Source organism: Callithrix jacchus, chromosome 6 (assembly GCF_049354715.1).
Source record: "Callithrix jacchus isolate 240 chromosome 6, calJac240_pri, whole genome shotgun sequence".
In the NCBI taxonomy this organism is placed as follows: Eukaryota; Metazoa; Chordata; class Mammalia; order Primates; family Cebidae; genus Callithrix; species Callithrix jacchus.
Genome location: NC_133507.1, coordinates 19,548,333 through 19,575,999, shown reverse-complemented (window position 1 = coordinate 19,575,999; position 27,667 = coordinate 19,548,333). Strand labels below are relative to the sequence as shown.

At 55.6% G+C, this 27,667-nt stretch overlaps 1 protein-coding gene across 8 annotated transcripts; it reads left to right on the top strand.

The window, feature by feature from the left end:
• Positions 1-11,746: 11,746 nt before the first annotated feature.
• FURIN (furin, paired basic amino acid cleaving enzyme) lies at positions 11,747-26,726 on the top strand. Of its 8 annotated transcripts, none has more exons than XM_008998388.5 (16): positions 11,747-11,857; positions 19,013-19,347; positions 19,713-19,811; positions 19,920-20,015; positions 20,343-20,471; positions 20,582-20,658; positions 20,967-21,055; positions 21,551-21,723; positions 22,183-22,395; positions 22,859-22,959; positions 23,056-23,159; positions 23,269-23,386; positions 23,496-23,675; positions 24,068-24,192; positions 24,303-24,413; positions 24,650-26,726. In XM_008998388.5, the coding sequence occupies exons 2-16, from the start codon at positions 19,171-19,173 to the stop codon at positions 25,243-25,245; spliced, it is 2,388 nt and encodes a 795-aa protein (XP_008996636.1). In that variant the 5' UTR covers positions 11,747-11,857; positions 19,013-19,170; the 3' UTR covers positions 25,246-26,726. The 8 variants fall into 8 exon arrangements, with proteins under 8 accessions (XP_008996636.1, XP_078182910.1, XP_008996637.1 ...); XM_078326784.1 differs by lacking the exon at positions 11,747-11,857 and adding an exon at positions 14,209-14,297; XM_008998389.4 differs by lacking the exon at positions 11,747-11,857 and adding an exon at positions 14,805-15,101.
• Positions 26,727-27,667: the final 941 nt, after the last annotated feature.

Genomic DNA, 27,667 nt, shown 5'->3' with positions numbered 1-27,667 from the left:
GTACTGAGGGTGTCCGCGGTGAAGGGAAAGAAACGAAGCGAGGATGGGGGATGGGGAGTGCTATGTTTGCAGTCAGCAAAGGTGACAGTCGAGAAAAGTCCCAAAAGAGATGAGGGGGCTAGGACAAGTGGGTATCATGGAAGAGAGGTCCAGGCAGATGGATGGCCAGTGCCAAGGACATGTGGCAGGAGTGTGGCGGAAGGGAGGGAGGAACAGCAGGAAGGCCAGTGTGGCTGAGCTGGATGTGCCAGGTGGTGGACCGTGGGAATGTATGAGGAAGGCCGGTGAAGCTCACTAACACAAGAAACTGGATTTTGGACAGTCACGGTGGCTTATGCCTGTAATCCCAACACTTTGGGAGGCTGAGACAGGTGGATCGCTTGAGGTCAGGAGTTTGAGACCAGCCTGCTCAATATGGTGAAATCCCATCTCTACTAAAAATACAAAGAAAAAGCCGGGCGTGGTGGCTCACACTTGTAATCCCAGCACTTTGGGAGGCCGAGGTGGGAATGGTTTTTAATAGGAATGGTTTGAGTTTTAGTAGAAGCTGAAACCCAGATAAAATGATAGCGAATACCCAAATCCGGCCATGTGGAGGGATCACAAGGTCAAGAGATCGAGACCATCCTGGTCAACATGGTGAAACCCCATCTCTACTAAAAATACAAAAAAATTAGCTGGGCAAGGTGGCGCGTGCCTGTAATCCCAGCTACTCAGGAGGCTGAGGCAGGAGAACTGCCTGAACCCAGGAGGCAGAGGTTGTGGTGAGCTGAGATCGCGCCATTGCACTCCAGCCTAGGTAACAAGAGTGAAACTCTGTCTCAAAAATAAATAAATAAATAAATACGAGAAAGAATTATCTGGACATGCTGATGTGTGCCTGCTAGCTGGCATGGTCCCAGCTACTACGGAGGCTGAGGCAGGAGGCGGAGGCTACAGTCAGCTGAGATTGTGCCATTACACTCCAGCCTGGGCAACAGAGCGAGAAAGAAATGTCTTTCATAATGGAAGAAACTGGATTTTTTTTTTTAAATAGGAATGGTTTGAGTTTTAGTAGAAGCTGAAACCCAGATAAAATGATAGCGAATACCCAAATCCGGCCATGTGGAGGGAGCCAAGTGAGGGTCATCCTGGGAGCCGCATGATGGGAGCACACAGCTGGAGCTCACGGCACACACACATGACGGAACACACAGCTGAATCATAGCACACACATGACAGGTGCACACAGATGGGCTCTGACAGTGCCCAGAACCCAGAACCAAAGGGACAAGGGAACTGGGTTTTCACAATCAATTGTATTGATCTAGGAAAACTGAAACCAAATTATGTGGAGCAAGAGGCTTATGGGAAAGTGTTGGGCTGCTGGGACCTGGAGCGGGAAGGGAAGGGTGCTTGTGTTCTCCAGCCTGGATCTGAGGAAGAGGGTGCAGAAATGAAATGGTGCCATCCCTGGCTGCTTGCTTGGGTCTGTGCACACCTTCTCTGGGGACCCTTACCAAGTCAGGGGCTTTGGCAGGCCAGGGAGTACCTGAGCACAGGGGAGGGCTTTGTTTTTTAAATGCCTTAGTGTGAGGCAGTCCCAGCAGCCTGGTTGGCCTTGGCTGCATTGATTCTTGAGGGTCAAACACCCACTCTGGAGCTGTTGTTAAGGAGGGTTGCAGCCAGGTCGCCACAGGACACCCACCCCTGGGTCATCGTTTAGGGACTGGCATTCTTAACACATCTGTTGTCCCAGCAGTATGAGAAGCTCAGACCTGCTCCACGACTTGGTAACTAAGCTTGGGCTGAGGCCTCTGACTCCAGGCCTGCCTGGCCGCCCTATCTCACCTTTCTCATTAAACAAAGTTGGAGCTACAGATTCCAGCTCCAAAGGGATTAAAGAACAAATGCAGTGACAGGAGAGGAAGTGGGAGATGAAGTGAGACAGGGCAGCACAGGAGGAGGGTGAAAGGCCAGGAGGGAGATATTGGCCACAAGTTTGTGGTTTCATCTTTTTTTTTTTTTGAGATGGAGTCTCACTCTGTTGCCCAGGCTGGAGTGCAGTGGTGCTCACTGCAACTTCCAGCTCCTGGGTTCAAGTGATTCACCTGCCTCAGCCTCCTGAGTAGCTGGAACTACAGGCGCACATCACCCTGCCCAGCTAATTTTAGTATTTTTAGTAGAGATGGGGTTTCGCCACGCTGGCCAGGCTGGTCTCAAACTCCTGACCTCGGGTGATCCACCTGCCTCAGGCCTCCCAAAGTGCTGGGATTCCAGGTGTGAGCCACCATGCCTGGCATGTGCACTCATCTTTTTAAAGTTTTTTTTGGTAGAGAAGGGTCATGCTGGCTGGGCGTGGGGGCTCACGCCTATAATCCCAGCACTTTGGGAGGCCGAGGCAGGTGGATCACGAGGTCAAGAGATGGAGACCATCCTGGTCAACAAGGTGAAACCCCGTCTCTACTGAAAATACAAAAATTAGCTGGGCATGGTGGTGCGCGCCTGTAATCCCAGCTACTCGGGAGGCTGAGGCCGGAGAATTGCTTGAACCCAGAAGGCAGAGGTTGCAGTGAGCCGAAATCGTGCCATTGCACTCCTGTCTGGGTAACAACAGTGAAACTCTGTCTCAAAAAAAAAAGAGAGAGAAGGGTCATGCTTTGTTGCCCAGGTTGGTTTTGAACTCCTGACCTCAAGTGATTCTTCTGCTTCAGCCTCCCAAAGCACTGGGATTATAGGCAGAAACCACCATGCCTGGCCCTGTGCTTTCATCTTGAACACTGCCCAGCCCTAACCTAGGGTGGCCAGCCAGGGACACACAGAACTCTTAGTCCTTCGCCAGGACCTGACAGAGCACCATTGTTACAGTCACGGACATAGATCATTATCTTCCAAATGGTACTTTTGACGTGTACGTATTTATTCACTTTGATATTGGGTGAGAGGAATCAGTCACAAGGCCAGGTTTAGTGTACTTTCTCCCAGAACTTCAGAGAGGGGGCCGTTGGGGGGTCCAGGTCTCAACAGGGATTGTGACCACCCCATTCCCTTTCTACTCTCTGCCCCAGGCTCTGTATGCCTTCCTTGCCCAGCCCAACAGACCTGGCCAAGGTTAGCAATTACGGCCAGGCACTGATGGCAAAGAGCTTAGTAACGTCCATGCTCCCAACACAAACCCTTACTGGTCCCTGGGGTCAGCCAGACTTGGGATGGAATGCTGCCTCCACCACGTCCTGTACATGTGACCTTGAGCAAGTTACTTAATCCCACAAAGACTAAATGTTCTTATCTGTGAAATGGGTAGTGCTTACTTTATTATGGAGTTGCTGGGAGAATTACATGAAACCTTGCACGTAAAACCTTTAGCATTGTGCCAGCGCACAGCAAGTTGGCCATTACGGTTCTTTTAGTTAGCATCACTGTCAGCTTGACCACCTAACAATTTATTGTTGACACAGGATTTCACTGCCCAAGTTTGCATTTGTGTTTATGATGGTGTTGGCATCCAGAAGTCCTTTTCAATTGCTGCTGGTTAACAAGAAAAGAACAGAGGCGGATTTAATGCGTAAATGATGCGTTGAAGCCAAGTGAAGGCCGAATGATGTAACAGCCCACTGTGCAAACAACAGTATTGCAGTAATTCAAAAAGAGAAAAGTGGGGAGAATTATCATTCCCCAGTGCAGGGGAGCATCCGTATGCATGTCAAGCTCAAAAGCAGATCCGCTCTGAGTGGTCAGTCCCATGTCACTAAAACTAGCAATGTGGCTTCAGCAACAACATAATCCTTCTCATTAAACAGATATTGTTGCTTCGAATTTCACTGGGTTTTCAGTTTTGTTTATATTTACTGTGTACATTTCTCCAATGTAGATGTATGCTAAGTGAAAAAAACTTGTAATATGTCTTTTGATTAAAAAGGGGAGTAGGCCGGGCGCAGTGGCTCAAGCCTATCCCAGCACTTTAGGAGGCCGAGGCAGGTGGATCACGAGGTCAAGAGATCGAGACCATCCTGGTCAACAAGGTGAAACTCCTGTCTCTACTAAAAATACAAAAATTAGCTGGGCACGGTGGTGCGTGCCTGTAATCCCAGCTACTCAGGAGGCTGAGACAGGAGAATTGCCTGAACCCAGGAGGCGGAGGTTGCGCTGAGCCGAGATCACACCATTGCACTCCAGCCTGGGTAACGAGCGAAACTCTGTCTCAAAAAAAAAAAAAAGAATGTATGTGGCTCGAATTGGAGACCGAGTGCCACAGCCAGCCAGAGCCCTGTTGATTCCCAGGAAAATAATCTTCCTAGAGCACTACTTAGAAATGATTCATTCTTGGCCGGGCGTGGTGGCTCACGCCTGTAATCCCAGCACTTTGGGAGGCGGAGGCGGGCGGATCACAAGATCAAGAGATCGAGACCATCCTGGCCATGGTGAAACCCCATCTCTTCTAAAAATACAAAAATTAGCCAGGCGTGGTGGCACGCACCTGTGGTCCCAGCTACTTGGGAGGCTGAGGCGGAAGAATCGCTTGAACCCAGGCGGAGGTTGCAGTGAGCTGAGATTGCACCACTGCAGTCCAGCCTGGCGACAGAGTAAGACTCCGTCTCAAATAAAAAAATAAAATAAAAAGAAATGATTCATTCTCGGCTGGGCGTGGTGGCTCATGCCTGTAATCCCAGCCTGTGTAACAAGAGCGAATTCCGTCTCAAAAAAAAAAAAAAAGAAATGATTCATTCTCGGCCAGGCTTGGTGGCTCACGCCTGTAATCCCAGCACTTTGGGAGGCCGAGGCGGGCAGATCACGAGGTCAGGAGATCAAGACCATCCTGGCCAACATGGTGAAACCCCATCTGTATTAAAAATACAAAAATTAGCCAGGCATGGTGGTGCGTGCCTGTCATTCCAGCTACTCAGGAGGCTGAGGCAGGAGAATTGCTTGAACCCAGGAGGCGGAGGTTGCGGTGAGCCAATATCGTGCCACTGCCCTCTAGACTGCGCAACAAGAGCAAGACTCAGGAGGCTGAGGCATGAGAATCGCTTGAACCTGGGAGACGGAGGCTGCAGTGAGCTGAGATTGTGCCACTGCACTCCAGGCTGGGCCACAGAGTTAGACTTTGTCTGAAAAGAAAAAAACCTAACAACAAAAGAAATTATTCCTTCTCTCTAAAATGGACAAGGCCAGGGAGATGGGCCCTGCTGGGATGTCCTGAGAGCACTTAGCAAGCCTAATGAGGCAGATGTCAGAAGCAGTGTGGCCACCTGTCCCCCTGTGGCCGGGCCACCAGGGCCCGTTAGCACTGCCCATGAGTGTACCTGAAATGCACTTTAGGTCCCCTCCTCCCCCAAGCAGACACCAGGGCCGCCGATGCCAGCCTCAGTCAGCCTGGTCCATGTGCCCCAGGGAGCTGCCCACATATTTTGCATGGCATCATGTGTGGTGTCATGTGAACAAGTTGGGAGGTACTGGCCTCAGAGGACTGTTGGCTGACCTCTGACCTCAGGGCAAGAGATCAAAGGAGCAGGAATCTTACAAAATGGGTACAAGGGTACCTCATCGGCCACCCAGGAACCAGGCCACACCAAAGCCTGCACTGAAAGTACACAGCCACGAAAGGAGACTGGCAGCCCTCTCCTGAGAGAAAAATCACCTGACAGCCCGGAGCTGCCGTCAGAGCAGAGGCTCAGCCATGAAACGAAGCCAACAGAGAAGGGTCAGAGAAGCCTGCAGGCCAACCAGCAGGAGAACACGCCCACTTCGGCGGGGCGGGGGTGGGGGGGTGGGGTGGGGGGGGTGGGAAGGTGGAGCACAGCCCTTGCTGCTGGCTGGCACTATGCTGTGCGTGTCACAGCTGTCACTGACGATGGGGTACTGCTCTCACCCATCTTACAGAGGAGGAAACTGAGGCCCTGGGAGGTTGAGTAACTTGCCCAGGGACATTCAAGAGCATTTCCGAGCCGAATTTGAATCATGAGCCACTGTGCACAGCTCAGTGGCAAAAATATGATTAAAAAGAAATCAAGGCCGGGCGCGGTGGCCCAAGCCTGTAATCAATCCCAGCACTTTGGGAGGCCGAGGCGGGTGGATCACGAGGTCAAGAGATCAAGACCATCCTGGTCAACATGGTGAAACCCCGCCTCTACTAAAAACACAAAAACATTAGCTGGGCACGGTGGCACGTGCCTGTAATCCCAGCTACTCAGGAGGCTGAGGCAGGAGAATTGCCTGGACCCAGGAGGCGGAGGTTGCGGTGAGCCGAGATCACGCCATTGCACTCCAGCCTGGGTAACAAGAGCGAAACTCCGTCTCAAAAAATAAATAAAATAAATATAAATAAATAAATAAGGGGAAAAAATTTCACGGGGCATGGTGGCATGTGCTTGTGGTCCCAGCTACTCAGGAAGCTGAGATGGGAGGATTCCTTGAGCCCAGGAGTTCAAGGCTGTCCTATGCTCTGAGCCACTGCACCCCAGACTGGACAACAGAGCAACACTGTTTCAGAGAAAAACCAAAGAACCAGAAAAATCAGCATGTACTACTGTGAGAATATAGGTGACCAATTCCTGCCCAAGAAAAAGTCAAATGTGAATCACGGCTGAGCCACCCACATCACGAAGGCTGAGTGAATCTGTGTCTGATTTAGCCACAGTTCAGCCCTCTTGCAGAGGCAGAAAGCAGAGTGGTTAAAGTGTGTAGGCTTTCTGTTCTTACATCCCAGGTTCAAATCCTGGCTCTTTATCTTTCTTAGTGACTCTGAGCAAGCCCTCCAGGTCTCAGTTTCCCAATCTGTGAAACAGGGGTCACCTGCCTCAAGGGTTGTCGTGAGCAACAGATGAAGTAATCATCATACGGCTCTCAGCTCAGGGCCTCACAGTGTAAGCCCATAAATGCCCTGTGAGTTGCAGCTGTTAACTCAAAGCAGCTTTTTGTTGCCAAGACTCTGGCTAAAGATGCCCAAGGGCTATGGTTTAGGGAGAAGCACCTGAACCCACCTAAGCAGTTGGGTTGGGGGATCCCAGGCCTGGCTGCCCTGCCAACTCTTGTCCTGCAGAGGCCCCCACTTCGCAGGCCAGATGTGTGGCTCCCCTCCTGTCCAGCCTTGCCAGGTTTGCGCAGGAGCCTACCACCTGCTCACTGGTTTATAAAAGTCACTCAAGGGCTGGGCGCTTGAGTCACTTTATAAGAGTCACTCAAGGTGGTGACTCACGCCTGTAATCCCAGAACTTTGGGAGGCCAGGGTAGGTGGTTCACTGGAGGTTAAGAGTTTGAGAACAGCCTGGCCAACATAGTGAACCAAACCCCAACGCTACCAAAAATACAAATAATTAGCTGGGTGTGGTGGCACATGCCTGTAATTCCAGCTATTCGGAAGGCTGAGGCACGAGAATTGCTTGAACCTGGGAGGTGGAAGCTGCAGTGAGCTGAGAGTGTGCCACTGTGCTCCAGCCTGGGCAACAAAGTGAGACTTTGTCTCAAACAACAACAACAACAAAGGACCGGGTGCTGTGGCTCAGGCCTGTAGTCCCAGCACTTTGGGAGGCCGAGGCAGGTGGATCATGAGGTCAAGAGATCAAGACCATCCTGGTCAACATGGTGAAACCCCGTTTCTACCAAAAATACAAAAAATTAGCTGGGCATGTGCCTGTAATCCCAGCTACTCAGGAGGCTGAGGCAGGAGAATTGCCTGAACCCAGAAGGCAGAGGTTGAGGTGAGCCAAGATCGCACCATTGCACTCCAGCCTGGGTAACAAGAGCGAAACTCCATCTCAAAAAAAAAAGTCACTTGACTCCCCCACGCGAGTCCCCTATATTTCACATCGGAAGGGTCACCTATGGTGCCTCCTGTGTCAGGCTGTGCTGGGTTCCCACACAAACCCCCATATCTCTACTCCCCACGGTAGTCAGAGGAGCCTATAAAAAGGGTAAATTGGCTGGCGTGGTGAATCATGCCTGTAATGCCAGCACTTTTGGAGGCCGAGATGGGAGGATTGCTTGAGGCTAGTATGGGCAATGGAGCGAGAGCCCGTCTCTTAAATTAAATTAAATTAAATTTAAATTTAAAATTTAAAAATAAAACAGAAAAAATTTTTTGAGACAGAGTCTCACCCTGTCTCCCAGGCCAGAGTGCAACAGGGCAATCTCAGCTCACTGCAACCTCCACCTCCAGGGTTCAAGTGATTCTCCTGCCTCAGCCTCCCGAGTAGCTGGGATTACAGGTTTGTGCCACCAAGCCTGTCTAATTTTTTGTATTTTTAGTAGAGACAGGGTTTCACTAAAACCTGTTGGTCAGGTTGGTCTTCAACTCCTGACCTTGTGATCCACCTGCCTTGGCCTCCCAAAGTGCTGGGATTACAGGCATGAGCCACCGTGCCCAGCCAGCCAAAAAAACATTTTTAAGAGTAAATCAGTCAAATTTCTAAAAGAATTTTGAGAATGCAGAGCCCATTGCTCTGATAATTAAATTCAACAACCAGACCCAGCCTGGCAAGTGCTCTGTGATCTAGCCCCTTACCCACCTCTCATCTCATCTCTCCCTGCTCCTCCCCTCTTCCCCATGCTCCAAGAAGTGTCTGCTCTGCAAGCACATAAGCTCATGCCCCAAGGCCCATGTCCTTGCCCTTCCATCTGCCTGGGGCACCCTTCCTCGAGATGGTTACATTTTTGCCTCTTTCTTCAGCCTTAGCTCAATCACCTCCTCCCAGAGGTCTTCCCCGACCACCCCAGGGATAGCACCCACCCCTCCCCCACCCTCAGGCAATCCCACATTATCTTCTTTACTATTTCCTTCCAGAGGTCTTAGCCAGTCCCCTACATTTTACATCAGGAGGGTCAACTATGGAGTCTCCTGTGTCGGGCTGTGGTGGGTCCACACACGAAACCCCTATATCTCTACTCCCTACAGTAGTCACAGGAGCTCAGAACTTCTCTCCTAAACTGGCTTATTCACTCGTGAACTGCAGCTTCCCTCACTGTAACTGAAGCACCGGAAGAGGTCCTGCACCCAGCAGGCACTCAGTCAGTATCAGGAATGAATGAATGAAAGGCCTGGTGCATGATCAACCTCCACAAAAGCAGTTTTTCTTTTCACATAGAATTCCTCCCAAACACAGCCCCTCTTCTTGCTCCCCTGCCTCGCTGAGGGGCTCCTGAGAACCTCTGTGGAGGTCTCCATCAGTCAAAATGCATCTGTACAGTCAAGGAGGGCCCCTCACTACCGCTCGCAGCGCTCCCTCCTGCCAAGTGCAGCCCCTGGGGCATGAGCCTGTAACACACAGGTTGGCACCCCGTGTCTGGCTCCTGTAAACGCTCTCTGCTCCCAGGTGTGCCATGCCCCATTGAGGCACAGCACTCACCCTTCTCCAGTTATTGACTCTTTCCCCAGCAGTGTTTGTTTTAGGGATTAAAGTTTGTGGAGGAGCCTATAATTTCCAGAATCATCTGTTCTTTCCTGGCAGCCAGCACATTTGTTATTCTGTTTTCCCAAGCCCCTGATAATACCGTTCCAGACATGTTGGTTTGATGGCATCCGCCAACGGAAAGACTCTCCGGGGTCTGTCCTAGGCTCGAGTACAGGCTCTCGGGCAGCACGGAGGGCCGCCAGAGCCAAGTCTTCGTGCCATTCTTATCCTTCCCTGCTTAGGACAACCTTACAGCCCATGATGCCTTTTCTTCTTTTTTCCCCTCTTTTCTTTTTAAGTACTACAGTGACCCTGTATTTATTCAGCAGTCACGCAATGGACTACTCAACACTAGTGAATTTTCAAAATACAGCCATTCGAGTACTAAAACTTTAAACACCACATCTTCAAAACAGCTTTGCTGAGGTGTAACTGACACACTCTAAACTTCGTGGATTTAGAGTGGACAACCTGATATGTTTTGACATATGGACACACCCAGGAAACCATCACCACAATCAAGATAATGAACATGTCCATCATTCCCAAGAGTTTCCTCCTGCCCCTCCCTGCCCCTTCCCCAAGCAACCACACTAGTCTGTTTCCGAATACATCTTTAATGCTACAATGGCCCGCACACCTCGCCCCCTTAGAAAACGGAGTATAATCAACATGATTGATCCTTTCCTTGATTCAGCATTATCGCCAACATGATGGAAAGTGATGTCCTCAGAGGTCATGAGGATGCATAAGATTGTTTGCCCTGATCACTAAATGGCCCTTTGTTGTGCTTCTATACCCGGCGGTTTCAAGTTCGGGAGTTTTCTACCTTGCTGCCAGCTGTCTCGGTGCTTAGTTCCCAGCAGACAACTGTTGCTGCCTTGAACCCTGGCAGATTAACCACCATCCCGTGTGACGTTCGCACTTCTCACTTCGTGACAGTAGTTCCCCGCTGGGAGTGATTTTGTCTCCCAAGGGACCTTTGGCAATGCCTGGAGGTCTTTTTGGTTGTCATCATGGGAGCGGGAGTGCTACTAGCTGCTAATGTTAAGCGGCCAGGGATGCCACTGAACATCCTGGAATGTACAGTGCAGCCTCCCCTATAGAGAATTATACAACCCAGGATGTCAATAATGCCGAGGTTGAGAAACCCCATTCAGGATGACAAACCAACTCAAAAACTCAACAAGAAGCTATTAGGGTGGCCGGGCCAGGTGGCTCACACCTAATAATCCCAGCACTTTGGGAGGCTGAGGTGTGTGGATCACTTGAGGCCAAGAGTTCAAGACCAGCCTGGCCAACATAACAAAATCCCATCTCTATACTCCAAGAATGTTAAGAAAAAAAAGAAAAACTCACGCCTATAATCCCAGAACTTTGGGAGGCTGAGGCGGGTGGATCACGAGGTCAAGAGATTGAGACCATCCTGGTCAACAAGGTGAAACCCCATCTCTACTGAAAATACAAAAATTAGCTGGGCATGGTGGTGTGTGCCTGTAATCCCAGCTACTCGGGAGGCTGAGGCACGAGAATTGCTTGAACCCAGGAGGCGGAGGTTGCGGTGAGCCGAGATCGCGCCATTGCACTCCAGCCTAGGTAACAAGAGCAAGTCTGTCTCAAAAAAAAAAAAAAAAAAGTTTCGTGCACCTGTATGTAATCTCAGCTACTCAGGAGGCAGAGGCATGAGAATTGCTTGAACCGGGGAGGCAAAGGTTGCAGTGAGCCATGATCAGGCCATTGCACTTCAGCCTGGGCGACAGAGTGAGACTCTGATAAAAAAAAAAAAACAAACCCAAAAAACAAACAAACAAACAAAAAGAAGCTATGAGGATTGAGTGATTCATATTTCTGAATCAAGAGAGCAGGAAGGGCAGCAGGCTTGTTGAAGCTGGAAGGCCAGGGAAGGCACAGGCTCAGCAAGATCCTGGTATGTCCTAGGTACCGCCGTGCAACCCTACTAGAGGTGGTCTCCGGCAACCAGTGGACAAGCTCTAAGGGACCCAGCTCTGGGGCACCAGAGCCCAGCATTCAGCAGCTGCTCATTGAATGTCGGCCAGGCGAGACTGCACCCAGAGCATTTATTAGGTACATAATTGTGGCAGCACTGGCTGGCCACAGAAGGCAAGGCAGAAGACAAGGAGCTGGAGCTGGCAGAAGGAAGCCATGAAGTCAGCCAGTGGCTGGGATGCAGCAAAGCCAGGCAGAAGGTAAGCACAGACCCACCCCAATAAATGGGGGAAATGAGAAGGGCTGGCCATGCTTGGATCCAGTCCCAGCGCTACCAGTTATGTCACCACCGAATCCCTTCTAGCTCCTCCCCCCACCCACAGACACCCTATTTGCCTGTCGTATAAAGAAGGTTTTCCCAAAGTGGTTTAGCCAGAACTGGAAGGGCCCCGCCCTAGGACGGGATAGGAGCCTGACTCCAGCCCGTGGCGGGGAAGCAGCAGCGGCCAGGATGGATCCCAGGTGTTCTGGAGCTGGATGGTGAAGTATGGACACACTTGATTTGATTTTGCGTTGACTTAAAGGTTTAATTATTTTAGAAGTTCTTGTAAGCATTCCTGAAAAATGCAGGTAAGCAAAAAGAAGAAGACAAAGATGGCAAATGTGACCGTTTCATTTGGAGAGAAACAGCAACGAAATTTTGTCGTGCACCCTTCTATGCACGTCTGAATGTTGTATAGACATTCTGATTAAAACCAGGTGTGGGTGCTGCTGCTGAAGGCTTCATTTGCTGAGGTGGGCCAGAGATTTCAGAGAAGACTCCCAGAGAGCCCCAAGGAGACAATAGAGGGGCTTGGAGTCGGAATGACTGGGTGGATTAAAGACTGTTATTCTCAGGAGCCTCCCTGGATTAGCCTCAAATGTAAGGATTAAGAGAGGCCTGGCCGGACTCTTCCTCCCAGAGCCCTGCTGGGAAAGTGGGAGCCCTTTCACACCCCCATCTACCCTTCAGGCCCTGCTCCTCCCACTCATCTCCAGCCTTCTGTCACATGCCCAAGTCCTGCTAACTCTTGGGTAAAACTGATAAGGTGGTATCCAGAGGACCTTGGTCCCCTAGGGCTCCAAGTCAGGAGACCTGGGCTCCGGGGCCAGTTGACAGCGATAAACTGAACGATACTTGCCCATAGGACGTGCTGCAGTGAGATGAAGGCAGAAGTCACCAGTTGTGGTCAAATGGGATTTTTTCCAGAGGGGTCTCATGGAGAGTGGCTTTCAAGTTCTTTTTAGCAACAGAACTGTTGTAAAATACAATCTCATGTGAAACCCTAAAATATAATCCACACTGGGTGAAGCAGAGAGAGGTGCTCACCTACCCAATTCTGTCCTCATTCCTCCTTCTCAGGGATGCACCACTGAGAACACAATTTAAGGGATTTTGTCTTATGCCAAAGGCAGGATTGGAGAGACTGGGAAGCACCACTTCCCACTGCCTCTGCCTGGGTGGCAGCCATCTGAGCCCAGGCAAGCCCCTCCCGCTCCAAAGATCCACTGCAGGCCCCCCTGAGGCCAGCCTCCAGGATGGGTGGGGCACCTGGGGCTGAATGTATTGCTTTTTTCTTCTTAAGGGCAAGAGCTCGAGATAAAGTATTGCTTTTTTTCTGGGCTGACCTTTCTTCCAGGCCTCAGGGCAAGGGGGACTCCGAGGCTAGGTGGGGCCAGCCCTGTCCCTCTTTTCCCTCAATGGAGCTCTCTTCCTCACCCTGAGGAAGAAGCCTGACTCACTTCCTGCCTCAGTCTGACTGCTGGAGTATTATTGTTCTCCAAACTGTGGCTGGCACTACCCAGTGTGGCCCCTACAAGTCTTAGTTCCTTGGCAGAGGGGAAGTCCCCACTTTGGGACAAAGCCAACTGGACTTATCTTCCAGCTCAGCTTAGAGGACCTGGCATTGTTCCTCGTGTTTCCTTTTTCAGAGTTTGTAAAGGTGCCCCAAATACCTGATCCCACTCATTAAATATTATCTCCATTTTATAGGGGGTAAATTGAGGACGTCTCTGAGAAATGAACTTATCTAAGGTGTCACAGTACAAAATATTGCCCCAGGGATGTGAACCGGTTTGCTGATTGATTTTCACCAGTTGCCGTAGGAATAATCATGATTTAACCTCTCTGGGCCTCAGTTTCCTGCTCTATAAAACGTAGACAGTGATACATCAAAGGTACTTAAAGGAAAATGTACTGTACCCACCTCATGGGGCTTGTGGTGAGGATAGAATGGGCTGACACAGGAAAAGAGCTCTCAGTGTTGCCTGGCTCATAGGACATACTCAGGGGATTTTTTTTTTTTTCATTTTTTGGGAACCTGTGTTAAGGAGGCCACAGGCTAATCCTGTGCAGCCAGGTTGTCTCACAGGGAGCCAGAAGGGATGGGCACAGGCTGCTCTGCGACCTTGGAATAACCCAGCCTGGGGAGCTCTTGGCCACATTTTCCTTCTTTTCTTTCTCAGCTCAAGCAGCGTCAGCCTCGGCCAAGTAGCACAAACGTTTTCTAGGGCCCAGGGAGGGAGAGGCTCCGGCTGGCATATTACAAGTAGCTTGGATTCCGGCTCTGCCAAACACCCAGTCTCTTGCAGGATCTGAGGCCTGCTGGTTGTGGGACTTTGGGAAAATTATTTAATCGTTGTGCGCCTCAGTTTCCTTATCTGTAAAATGGGATTAATAATGTCAGCCTGAAAGGATTACGTGGATTAAATCATGTACATAAGGAGGAGATAATGTGAAGTGACTGGCCTGGTGCCTGGCAAGCGATTGATGTTTTAAAAAAAAAAAAAGCTAAAAATATTAAAAGGAGGTGGGCTACTTCTGCTCATATATCCACCTGTCTATACAAATGCAGATGGAGTCGTGACTCCTCTACCAGCAGGCCAGGAGGAGGCTGGCCCTGCCGCCGTGCGGTCCTTCCTCGACCTTGGAGTGCAAGACCCGAGGTCCGCTGGCCCTGGGCACTGAACCTGTTCAGGTTCAAACTCGCGGCCCAGGAGTGGGGAAGCGGGCGGGGGGGGAGGGCGGAGGGCCAGCCCCCCACGAGTGCAGCCGAGGCTGGGCTCGGCGTGCCTCCCCCAAACCCTTTCCCTCGGTTCCGAGTTCAGGTCTCCGCGGCCGTCTGGAGCTCGCGGCGCTAAGAGCCAAGTTCGGGGGCGGGGGCGCGGCAGCTGGGCCTGGGGGACGCGCCAGGGCTTTGGGATCGCCGGCCCCACTTCCTACCTGCCCCTACCGAGAGCCGGGGGCAGCGGCGCCCCAGAGGCCGCAGGGGCCGGACGCGCTGGGAGCGCACGGCGCTGGTGCCGAGAACGCGGGCCCCGGGCCGGGCGGCATGGGCGACCGGCGCGCCGGGGCCGGTGGCGGCGGCGGCCGGGGAAGCGCGGAGGTGGCGCCGCGAGGGGGAGGGGCGCGGCGGCGGAGGAGGAGGAGCCCGGGCCGCCGCCGCCGCCGCCGCCGCCGCTGACAGCGGCCCGTGTAAACAAGCCGCGCCGCCGCGGCCCGGCCGCTGCCCCCCGCCCGCGCTGGAGCCGGAGCCGGAGCCGGAGCCCAGGCCGAGCCCTGCCCTGGTCGCCGGCCCGGCCGAGGCCGCGCTGCGGCGCCTCCCCCGCCTCCGCGCCGTGACGCTGCCGCCGGGCGCGGGGACTCCGCCGAGCCCAAGCCCCCGCCGCCGGGCTCTCGGCTCGGCCGAGGGGCGCCCGAATCTCCGCGGCGCTCGCCTGGAAAAAGTTTCCCCGCCCGGGCTCCCCAGGGTAAGCGGCGAGGGCGCGGGGCCCGGGGCCCGGGGCCCGGGGGAGGCAGCGCGCCTGGGAGCCGGGCCCGAAGGGAGCCGGCCGGGCCGGGCCGTTCTGTCCCGCGAGCGGGCTCCGTGGCCCGGGAGGGTCGAGGCACTGGCGCCGGGGCAGCCCGGACCCGCGTCCCCCGGGGCCCGGCTGCCCGCCGGCTTTCGGGAACTGGCTCCAGGGCCGGGCCCGAAGGTGGAGCCGCCTGGAGCGGGGAGGGTGCCCCACAGCCCACCTGAGCGCGCCGGGCCTGGCCGGTACTTTTCCGCGTGGGGCCGGGGCGAGCCCTCTGACCTCAGGAAGCGCCTGGGGGCCCCTGCTGTGGGCGGGATGGGGAGAAAATTCCGGAGGCGCCGGCTGCTCCCACCTCCCCGCCGCCTCCGGGGCCGCCACCGGCTCGCCCACTCCGCGGCCGAGGAGGGCCTACGTTCGGCCCGGGAGGGGAGGAGCGGCCGGGGGCGAGGTGGGGGATCCTTCGCCCGGGCCTCGCCCCCGCCTGCACACCTGTGCGGCGAGGACTCAGGTGGGGGATCCGTGGGCGCCGGCGGCCGGCACAGGTAGGTCCCGGGGCTGCCTTCTGCCGCGGCCTGGCCGAGGCCCCTGTGCCCCCGCGGGGAGGCAGCACCGAGGGGCGGCCTGCTTGCCAGACAGGTCTGACGGCGGTCACTTGGCTAGTCAGAACCCGCTTTCCCTTCATCCTCTACCACCGCCCCCCACCCCCGCCAGGCCCCTGGGGTGCGGGCCCTCTTCTACTGGGGAGTTTTGGGATTCCCTTTATGACCTGGGAAGTGCTAGGGGAACCCAGGTGATGTGGCCTGGTGAGGGCGGCTGCTGAGCAGGTGTGGACGCGGCACAGGACAGCGGCCAAGCCTGGCCCCTTCTCAAAGCGGAGCAACCCTCGTTTTACTATTTCCTATATTGGGCATTTGATTTCTAAAAAGGGATTCTGTGGCTTTTAAAAAAAAAAAAGTTTGAAAACCGCTGGTCTAGCAGTTTTTACCACCAAGGAAACTGAGGCGCATGGAGAGGAAATGACTTAAGATCACACAGCAAATAATTGGGCAGGGACTGGGAGCGATACTTTCCCTCGAGCCTCTCAGTGCTGGTAACAGGACCTCGCGTGGTGTCTCTGCTGGAGGGAGAGACTGGTTGGGTGTTGAGTGGCCCTCCCGTGGCCTGCCCTGCGGCTCTGTCAGAGCCAGACCCCCAGACCCCTGCCTGCAAAACAGCAGTTGGTCCTGGGGGTGGGCGCAGTTTGAGTGGCCCAGAGTGACTCTCTGTGTCGGGAGGTTCTGGATCGGGAGAAAAGGGCTTTGCCAAGAACACAGCCAGGAAGAGCACCCACAGCGTTCTCTGGCCACAGCCTGGAGCTGAGTCCCATGTGAGACAGGATCATGAGAAATCCAGCAAGCTTCCAGGTTTGAGACAAACTGGGACTCAAGAGGGTGAGTCAGAGTCTGGGATGGGGGTGGGGAGAAACCCATTCATTCATTGTTTTCAGTTCTTTACTCTTTTGGGGGATCCTTCCTTGTCCCAGATGCTGTAGCAGAGCCCTCTGGGAGGGGTCCTCAGTTTCTGGGAGTCATCCCCACCCCTCACCATGGCTGGAGATGTTGGATAGAGGGAGGCTGGCCCTCTTTCTTTGGGGGGACTGTTCAGTTGCGCCTGAAGCCTGCTTTCTTTCCGGGTGCTGCAAGGTAATTAAATAGTTGGTTAATCACTTTTAACGCCAAGCAGCTGCGGCTTCATCTACAGTGTGATGGAATCTGGGCTACACCCAGATGAACCCAGCCTCGATTTGGGGGGCTCCAGCAGGACCCATAGCACTGTGGTTGGTGACAGGGAGACAGGGGGGTGGTTGTATGACATCTGGACCCAAGGGGCAGCTGTTGTGGTGGCAAGAGAGATGAAGCCCTGTTCCTATATGGCTCTTTCCCCAGGGTCCCACATCCTCTAGAAATGAGGGACTTGGGGGGTCTCTCCATCCCCTAGGGCTGGGACACCTAGCTGCCCAGTCATTGCCCAGGCCTGCTTTCTGGAAGCAGCCACCCAAGGCGTCATGGGGCTGTGGTTCCCAGGCCTACCCTGGAGCCCTGTGGCCTCTGCCCACAGGGATGTGCAGGAGCTATATTGTAGATGTCTCCTGCCATCAGCTGTCAGGTTATTTTGGTCCAAACTGAAAATACTCCAGGAATTGTGTGTGGAGTCCCCCCAGCCTGCAGGGTGGGACTGTAGCAGTCAGGGAGGCTGGTTGTGTCTAAGGCCAGCCTCTGGAGAAGCAAGGAGTTCTCCGTGGTGAGCCTGCCTCTCTAGCTCCCCAGGGCCTGCATGAGCTGGGGTGCCTTCCTCTTGCTCTTTGGCAAAGAGTGGCCTTGGCCATGGAAGTGGTAGGGGTATCCAGGGTCCTGCCGCTGCTCAGGGAGCTTGGTACTGAGACAGGATACCCCCAATTGGCACCGCTGGGACCTCCCCCAGCTTCCCCCCTTCCTTCAGGGGCTTGGCTTCTGGCTAGTTAGGGGCCCTATGTGGGGACAGTTATGTGGCCCCGGGCAGAGAGGTCCCGCTGTCTGTTTGCCGAAGAAGGAAAAACAACACTCCGACTATTGATTCAGGCTCACCTTGGCGCTCCTGGCTCAGCAGCCAGTGTTTGCCCTGGCTGCCTGGGCTCGGATTACGTAAGACTGGTGGGCGTGGAGTGAGCAAGGGGGCAGCTGGGGGCCTCCAGGCCCTGGCAGGGCAGGGTTTGGTGGCTCCAGCATTCCCCAGGAAACGGTAAAAAGGAGCCTGGGCCCCTGACTTTGCTGATAGCAGCCATCTCAGTCATCGAGGGGGTGAAGCCTCTGCAATCTCCACCCCTGCACCCCCTCAGAACATGGCCCCTAAAAGCATCATCCCACCTAGGGGCACCCGTTATTTCTTCCCAGAAGCTCTGGGGCTTTCAAATAACTCCCATGGCTGAATCTGCTTTGCTGAACTAGGAAATCCTAATGAGTTGTGTAGATGCCATTCAGTTAAAAAACTTTAAAAGCCAACATCTTATTCCTATGTAAAATGTACCTAGGTGATTTGCAGAATACAGTGACACAAAGAAGAAAATAACAGTTTCTCATAACTCTCACCATCTTGAGAGAACCACTGTTAACATTTTTTAGCGTGTGTCTTTCCAGATTCTGTTTTGAGTTTGTATAAATATACATGTTAAATATCAAAATGGGATTATGTGTACATGCTGCTTTATAATGCATCTTTTCTACCTTCATCGTGGGGAATATTTATTCATTTGTTATTTCTGATTTTGAGTGACTCAGGCCTTCATAGTCTTCATCCTGCTTCTTCTCTTATACTTTTGTGTTTGTTTTGAGAGAGAGTCTTGCTCTGTCGCCCAGGCTGGAGTGCAGTGGCGCGATCTCAGCTCACTGCAACCTCTACCTCCTGGGCTCAAGTGATTCTCGTGCCTCAGCCTCCCTAGTAGCTGGGACTACAAGCACCTGCTACCACACCCGGCTAATGTTTGTATTTTTAGTAGAGATGGGGTTGTGCCACGTTGGCTGGGCTGGTCTCGGAGTTATGACCTCAGGTGATCCGCCTGCCTCGGCCTCCCAAAGTGCTGGATGACAGGCATGAGCCACGGCCCCTGGCCTTTCAGTTACACTTACATTCTTTCGTGGAGAAAGGATTAGGTGGGGTTGTGAGGGTGTCCTTCTGTCCATCTGGCTGGCCTCGGGGACTAGATTTCTTATGGGGAGGACTAATTTTTTTACACTTCTCCCCCAGATCTCATTTCAGGCCCTGATGGAAACTAGGGGTGGGCAGGGCAGCTATAGTGCATGGTAGAGGAGGAAATGACCCTCTTCCCCCTTTTCCCCTCTTGTTCCCCACAGAGTTGGCACTCCTCACCCTCTGGAGCCCTGCCCGTCTCGGCCCCATGCCCCCACCAGTCAGCCCCGGGCCGCAGGCAGTGAGCAGGCACGTGGGAGCCAAGGCCCTGTGACCAGGCCAAGGAGACGGGCGCTCCAGGGTCCCAGCCACCTGCCCCCCCATGGAGCTGAGGCCCTGGTTGCTATGGGTGGTAGCAGCAGCAGGAACCTTGGTCCTGCTGGCAGCTGATGCTCAGGGCCAGAAGGTCTTCACCAACACGTGGGCTGTGCGCATCCCTGGAGGCCCCGCGGTGGCCAACAATGTGGCACGAAAGCATGGGTTTCTCAACCTGGGCCAGGTAGGTATTCTTACCTGGGCTGCTGGCCTAGGCACAGGACACTGCCAGGGGGTAGGGCCAGGGAAGACAGGGATTCTGGCACCGGGGAGCAGGAACTGTTGGCCTTGTTTGCTTGGGGCATCTGGGTAGCTGGCATGTTCTGGGTGGCCATGAGCTTTTAGCACAGGTGGCTCAGGCAAGCAGCATATCCCAGTGAGAGTGAGTCCTCACAGTCCCTGCATGTTGCTGGGTCCTGGACTGGGAACAGATGCCCCACACCCCGCACCGTGGCGAGCCTCCTGTGCAGCCGTTGTCCACCCCCGTCCCCCGCCTCCCTGGGGACTGACAGATGGAAAGCCCAGCTCAGTCTCCCTGCTCTGTTGCAGATCTTCGGCGACTATTATCACTTCTGGCATCGAGGAGTGACGAAGCGGTCTCTGTCTCCTCACCGCCCGCGGCACAGCCGGCTGCAGAGGGAGCCTCAAGTGAGTGTGGCCCCAGTCCCCTCCTGCTGCCACCCTCCCACTCCTGCTGTCAGGAGCCCCTCTTGCCACCTCCTCCACCCACAGCATCTCTCCCTCACACCCCTGCAGGTACAGTGGCTGGAGCAGCAGGTGGCAAAGCGACGGACCAAACGGGACGTGTACCAGGAGCCCACAGACCCCAAGTTTCCACAGCAGTGGTACCTGGTACGCGGCCTTCTTGGCTGCTGGGACCCTTCCCAGATGCACCATCCACCCACCATGAGCTCCTGGATGGAGGAGGCTGACTTCGGATTCTTTTCCTTTCCTCCTGCTGCGCCCTCTCTCCCTGGCCCATCCTAATGTGCAAGCCTGGGGGTGGCCCTCTCAGAGTTCTCAACATTCCCATGGAGCCCAGACAGGCAGTGGTGGCCTTTCAGGAGCAGGGATGGGTATAGGAGGAGGTTTTAGAGTGGCAAGGGGGATTCTTCAAGATACCCTGAGCCTCACACAACTAACTTCGTCTCATAAGTGATAGGGTGTGTGTCTCCACAGTCTGGTGTCACTCAGCGAGACCTGAATGTGAAGGAGGCTTGGGCACAGGGCTATACGGGGCACGGCATTGTGGTCTCCATTCTGGATGACGGCATCGAGAAGAACCACCCAGACTTGGCAGGCAATTATGTGAGCAGGTGGGGGAGGGAGGCCATGATCTCTGGTGAGGGGTGTTGAGGGGCTCTTCTGTTCTATCAGTGATGTCAGCCTGCTCCTGATGGTGGCCAAATCCTTCTTAGGATCCTGGGGCCAGTTTTGATGTCAATGACCAGGACCCTGACCCCCAGCCTCGCTACACACAGATGAACGATAACAGGTAAAAGTGGCAGGCCCCTGGCCTCTGCCTCCCTTCTCCTTCCTTCCACTAAGGAACAGGGCTGAGCCTGAGCTTGATGTGCCCTGCCCAAGAGGCTGAGGCTCTCCCCACAGTCCTGGCCAACCTGGGGCTCTGAGGCAGGTCTTGGTCAGAGTGGGGATGGCCATGGCCCAGGGGAACGTGGGAGACGGGCTGTGCACTCAGGGTGATGGGTGTTGGAGGTGCGGATCCCTCCTGCTCCTGTAGCCTCCCTGCCAGGTCCTGTCACCCCATTTGTCCTGCTCATGGTATGCGCTTGGCCCTGGCAGGCATGGCACACGGTGTGCGGGCGAAGTGGCTGCGGTGGCTAATAATGGTGTCTGTGGTGTAGGTGTGGCCTACAACGCCCGTATTGGAGGTGAGTGTGGGCCTGGGTCACCCATCTTCAGGAGGGCCCTTCAGTGGGATTCTTCCCTGCCCGATTCCCATCTGGCCAATGCCTGCCACTTTCTCAAGTGGATCCTTTGACCATGTGGCTGTTATAGTGACTCAAAAAGCTGGACTCCTGTGGAGTGGGTGTTTCCTACCCAGCAGGAGTCTCCTGAAATCCTCACAACCCATCCAAGTCCTCACGTGGCAGGGCCTTGATCACCAGGTTCCTGTGGGAATCAGAGACTCATTCTAGTCCAGAATGTGTGGCTGGGGGCAGAAGCCATTCTCTTTTCTCTTCTCTGGGTCTTGTCTTTGAAAGGCAGGGGCAAACAGGTAGTTAGGCATTCAGGGTTTCCCGGCATCAGCCTCTACCCTCCCCTGCTCATCCACAGGGGTGCAGGGCTGGGAGTGCCCCTTGGAGTGGGGGCCCCGACAGCTAGACCCACGCAACATCCCCCTTCGTGTCCCCGTTCATGGCCAGGGGTGCGCATGCTGGATGGCGAGGTGACAGATGCAGTGGAGGCACGCTCGCTGGGCCTGAACCCCAACCACATCCACATCTACAGTGCCAGCTGGGGCCCCGAGGATGATGGCAAGACAGTGGATGGGCCAGCCCGCCTCGCCGAGGAGGCCTTCTTCCGGGGGGTTAGCCAGGTGAGGTGGGCATCTGTCCTGCCCCTGGGGGCAGGCTGGGTGCTGTCTTCCGGAGCTGTCTTTCTTGTGTTTTTTGGTTTATTTATTCTCGCGTTTAACTTTACACAAAGCACATTTATTGAAACAGTAAGAGACAGATGAAGAGTAAAGTGCCTGCACCACTTGTACTTGGCTAATTAAAAAACAAATTTGTTTTTAGAGATGAGGTCTTGCTATGTCACCCAGGCTGGTCTCGAACTCCTGGCCTCAAGTGATCCTCCTGCCTTGGCCTCCTGATCTGATTTTTTGTGCGCATAGACAGACATATTTGCATACCTACTTGATCCGACAGGGATCTCACAGGGGACAGGAGGTTCCCAGAGAAAGAGGCTCCAGCCTTCCTAGTCCTCCAGCAGCTTCCTCCTGCCAGCCATCCCTCAAGTCCCAATCTTGAATGACCTCAGCCCACTCTGTCCACAGGGCCGAGGGGGGCTGGGCTCCATCTTTGTCTGGGCCTCGGGGAACGGGGGCCGGGAACATGACAGCTGCAACTGCGACGGCTACACCAACAGCATCTACACGCTGTCCATCAGCAGCGCCACACAGCTCGGCAACGTGCCCTGGTACAGCGAGGCCTGCTCGTCCACACTGGCCACGACCTACAGCAGCGGCAACCAGAATGAGAAGCAGATCGTGAGTCCTGCCTGGGGCTGGGGCTGGGAAAATGGGGCTGCTGCCTGGCTCTGCCCAGCACCCTCTTGGACACCATCTGCCTCCACCCCCATGCGGCTGGGTGATAGTGGCTCAGGCATCACGGAATGTGAACTCTGGGGCTCTCAAGGTTCTTGGAGGCCATGGAGCCATCTCTGAAGCCTTTGGAGAGCCTAGACTCTCCCTAAAAACATACATTGTTCTTATTCATCTCCAGCCTCTAGTTGAACCCCCTTATTCCTTGGGAAACTGAGGCCCAGGAGAGGCTCGGCATTAGCCTGTCCACAGCAAGTTAGCAAGGCAGTAGCTGGGACCCAAGGGTCTTGGCCCTGGCTCAGCATACAATCTGTGGGGCCCAGGGCCCATAGGCAGAGGAGGGCAGGCAGGCGGCTCCTCTAGCCCCCTCCACCCGTCGCAGGCCCCAATACGATTCTTCTCTGGGCAGGTGACGACTGACTTGCGGCAGAAGTGCACGGAGTCTCACACAGGCACCTCAGCCTCTGCCCCTTTAGCAGCCGGCATTATTGCCCTCACCCTGGAGGCCAAGTAAGTGGGTGGGGGCTGGGGGCAACCCTGTCCCTCCTGGCACTCTCTGTGCCGCTCTCAAAACAGACTGATCCCTGACCTCTCCCTTCTTTGTAGTAAGAACCTCACATGGCGGGACATGCAGCACCTGGTGGTCCAGACCTCGAAGCCAGCCCACCTCAACGCCAACGACTGGGCCACCAATGGCGTAGGCCGGAAAGGTGAGGGCAGGCTGCAGTGCCTGGCAGCGGGATGTGGAGTTCGGTGGAAGGCCCTCTGTGCCCCCCGCTGACCCCACCTTCCCTGTCCCCACCTTCCCTGTCCCCACAGTGAGCCACTCATATGGCTACGGGCTTTTGGATGCAGGCGCAATGGTCGCCCTGGCCCGGAATTGGACCACAGTGCCCCCCCAGCGGAAGTGCATCATTGACATCCTCACCGAGCCCAAGTGAGGGCTGGCCCCTGGCTGGGAGGGGGCCGGTGGGACCTGAGAGTCGCAGGGGGTACCCGCTGGTCCCTCCAGGCCTGGCTGACCCTCACAGTGCTCTCCTGCACAGAGACATCGGGAAGCGGCTCGAGGTGCGGAAGACTGTGACTGCCTGCCTGGGCGAGCCCAACCACATCACCCGGCTGGAGCACGCTCAGGCGCGGCTCACACTGTCCTATAATCGCCGTGGCGACCTGGCCATCCACCTGGTCAGCCCCATGGGCACCCGCTCCACCCTGCTGGCAGCCAGGTGCTTGCTCTGCCCCTGCCCGCCCTGCCCAGCGCCACCTCCCTCACAGCCTGCAGACTTGCCTTCGCTCACTCACATGGCCCAGGGGGCACTCGTGACATTTCAGGAAGGACAGCTTTGTCCCGGGGGACCGTTATTGGCTGCAGGAATCCCTGGCTTGCCCCCATTTAACGTCTGTAGTGTGCCCCACCTTGTCCGGTGCCTGTACCTTTCTAGAATCCCCCATTGAGCACATCTGGCTCACTGAGAAACAGCCAAGCCAGCAGGCGCTTCCGGCCCCGTGGGGTTGGTCTGTGTGGGGAAAGGGTGTGTGTCCTGTGTGTTGTGGGTGAGGTGTCCCTGGCCTGGGGTCCCCCAGAGGCCTCAGAGGGCTGTGGCACCCCCCTTCCCAGGCCGCATGACTACTCCGCAGATGGGTTTAATGACTGGGCCTTCATGACAACTCACGCCTGGGATGAAGATCCCTCTGGCGAGTGGATCCTAGAGATTGAAAACACCAGTGAAGCCAACAACTATGGTACTGGGGGCACTTGAGGGGCAGGGGTACGAGGAGGGCTGGCAGGACCTGGGGCGCTGGGCATGGTGCCAGCACTATCCCACTTTTGCCTACTTCCCTCTCTGGAATAGGGACGTTGACCAAGTTCACCCTCGTGCTCTATGGCACAGCTCCTGAGGGGCTGCCTGTACCTCCTGAAAGCAGCGGCTGCAAGACCCTCACATCCAGCCAGGCCTGTGTGGGTCAGTAGTGGGTACTGTTGGGCTTTGGGGGCCTGAGTCTAGGGGGAAGGCGGGTGCTTGTCCTGAATCCCAGCTTTAAGAGAAAAAGGTCTCAAGAGACCTGGGGTGCTTGGGATAACCACAGTCCTGGGGCTGGGGAAGCCTGGGGGTGTGGTGAGTTGCCCTGGGGCAGCTGTGGCCCTATGGCTACAGTCTCTGTAGCTGACACACACTCACCCTCTCTCCTACGCCGACAGTGTGTGAGGAAGGCTTCTCCCTGCACCAGAAGAGCTGCGTGCAGCACTGCCCTCCAGGTTTTGCCCCCCAAGTTCTGGATACACACTATAGCACCGAGAATGATGTGGAGACCATCCGGGCCAGCATCTGCGCCCCCTGCCATGCCTCATGTGCCACATGCCAGGGACCGGCCCCCACAGACTGCCTCAGCTGCCCCAGCCACGCCTCTTTGGACCCTGTGGAGCAAACTTGCTCCCGGCAAAGCCAGAGCAGCCGAGAGTCCCCGCCAGAGCAGCAGCCACCACCCCGGCTGCCCCCAGAGGTGGAGGAGGAGCCGCGGCTGCGGGCAGGCCTGCTGCCCTCTCACCTGCCTGAGGTGGTGGCCGGCCTCAGCTGCGCCTTCATCGTGCTGGTCTTCGTCACTGTCTTCCTGGTCCTGCAGCTGCGCTCTGGCTTTAGCTTCCGGGGGGTGAAGGTGTACACCATGGACCGTGGCCTCATCTCCTATAAGGGGCTGCCCCCTGAAGCCTGGCAGGAGGAGTGTCCATCCGACTCAGAAGAGGATGAGGGCCGGGGCGAGAGGACCGCCTTTATCAAAGACCAGAGCGCCCTCTGATGAGCCCACTGCCCACCCCCTCAAGCCAATCCCCTCCTTGGGCACTTTTTAATTCACCAAAGTATTTTTTTATCTTGGGACTGGGTTTGGACCCCAGCTGGGAGGCAAGAGGGGTGGAGACTGCTTCCCATCCTACCCTCAGTGCCCCCTCCATGTGGAGAAAGGAGTGAAACCTTCAGGGCAGCCAGCCCCGGCCACAGCCAGAGTTCCTGCGGAGTGAAGATGGGCAGCCCTTGCTTGTTGGGATTCCTGACCCAGGCCACCGCTCTTGCCCTTCCCTGTCCCTCTAAAGCAATAATGGTCCCCATCCAGGCAGTTGGGAGGCTGGCCTGGGAGGCATTTGTGGGAGGAGGCCACCTCTCCAAGGGCTTTCGCATCCTCCACCCTGTCCCCTAGCTCTAGTGAGTCTTGGCGGCAGCAGCCATCATAGGAAGGGACCAAGGCAAGGCAGGTGCCTCTGGGTGTGCACGTGGCCAGTGTCCCCTGGCCCACCTTGTGCTCCATGTCTCCACAACCACTGGCTGCCAGGTTGGCACAGCTAAGGCGGAAGCTGTCAGAACCCTGTGCTGGTGTCCTCGCCACCCTCCCTTCTCTTGCACCCGCCTCTCTGGTTGGGGCCCAAGTCCCTGTTTTCTGAGCCCGGGCTGCCTGAGCTGTTGGCACTCACAGACCTGGAGCCCCTGGGTGGGTGGTGGGGAGGGGCGGTGGCCCAGCCAGCCTCTCTGGCCTCCCACCCGATGCTGCTTTCCCCTGTGGGGATCTCAGGGGCTGTTTGAGGATATATTTTCACTTTGTGATGATTTCACTTTAGATGCTGATGATTTGTTTTGTATTTTTAATGGGGGTAGCAGCTGGACTACCCACCTTCTCACACCCACCGTCCACCATGCTCCTCCTTGGCTGCCCTGGCCCTGAGCTGTGGGGGCTGCAGCATGTTCTGAGGAGTGAGGAAAAGTTGAGCCCCAAGTCCTGAAGAGGCAGGCCAGCCAGGTGGGCTGGAGGAAAGGGGGTCCCCTGGTGGGAGGGCAGGCTAACATCTGTTTTCAAGTGGGGCTCGCCAAGCCAAGGGCCCAGAGGTCACTGGCTCTCCAAGTGCCAGGGGTGGGCAGGTGGTGACACTCAGCCCCCTCAACACTGTGCCCTGGTGGAGAAAGCACTGACCTGGCAAGCCCCCCAAAACCCCTCTTCTGACGTGCCTTTTGCACCCCTCCCATTAGGACAATCAGTCCCCTCCAACCTGGGAGCCCCCTTTTCTTTCCCCTAGCCATTCCTGGTACCCAGCCACCTGCCCAGGGGTGCCCCCTCCTCCCATCCCCCCACCCTCTTGGCCAGCCCGGCTGGTTTTGTAAGACACTGGGTTGGTGCACAGTGATTTTTTTCTTGTAATTTAAACAGGCCCAGCATTGTTGGTTCTATTTAATGGACACGAGATAATGTTAGAGGTTTTAAAGTGATTAAACGTGCAGACTATGCAAACCAGGGCCAGTCTCCAGTGTGGTACCATTGCCCCTTCATGGCGGCTGGGGGCCAGTTAGGCCTTCGCAGTGGCCAGCCTGCCTGGATGTGGGCTTGAGTCAGACGGCCAAAGTCCTCCAAGGGGTTGGAGGTTGTACCAGCCCTAGTGGAAGGAGGCAGCCCCCTGGGGTGGGGCCGGTGACCCCTGAACCTTAGGAGCTGAGCAGAGAGCACTTCCAAAGGACTTGTCTCCAGCAGTGTGAAGAGCAACTGGGCATATTGTGCCTTCCTGGGCTGAAGTGACCTGGCTGCCAGGGCTATGGGGCTGAGGCCTAAAGCGGGGGCCTAGCTGAACCAAGACTACTTGCTAGGGGAAGCCAGAGTCCCACATGGAAAACTCTGCACCTCTCCACCCACCAGCCCCTGCCCTCTGAATGCCCTAGGCCTCCCTTAGGACAGGAAGCCCCTGCCTGGGGGTAGGAGGATGGAGTCGGAGCCACCAGGGCCTGTCCCTGAGAAGCAGCCTCTGTTCGGGATATTTACTTGGAAATTTTATTCAAATAGAAGCTGGCGCCTGAGCCTCTCCTTAGGGAATACCATGAGGTGGGGAGAGCTGGCCCAGGGTTCCCTGGTCCTCTCCTGCGGTGGCCCAGGCCTGGTGCTAGGACTGCGCGCCTCCCCTCAGCCACCGACACCCCCGGCTTCCCTGGGTCCAGCATCTGCCTGGGGCCTTGCCCTGCAACGCCGCCCCCACCTTGCGCCCCTTCCCGGTGTTCCCGGGGCGCTACGGGGCCCAGGGGCTGCAGGGCGCAGGCGGCGCTCAGCTGAGCCATTCTTTCCCGGCCCCCTCCTCCCTTCCGTTTCCGTGGCCGCGCAGCCGGCTGGAGGCTGTGGCCCAGCGCGGAGCAGGGGGGCTGGCAGGCGTCGAGGCCGTCGAGCAGCTCCTGCCCGCCCCTTCCCCTCCAGG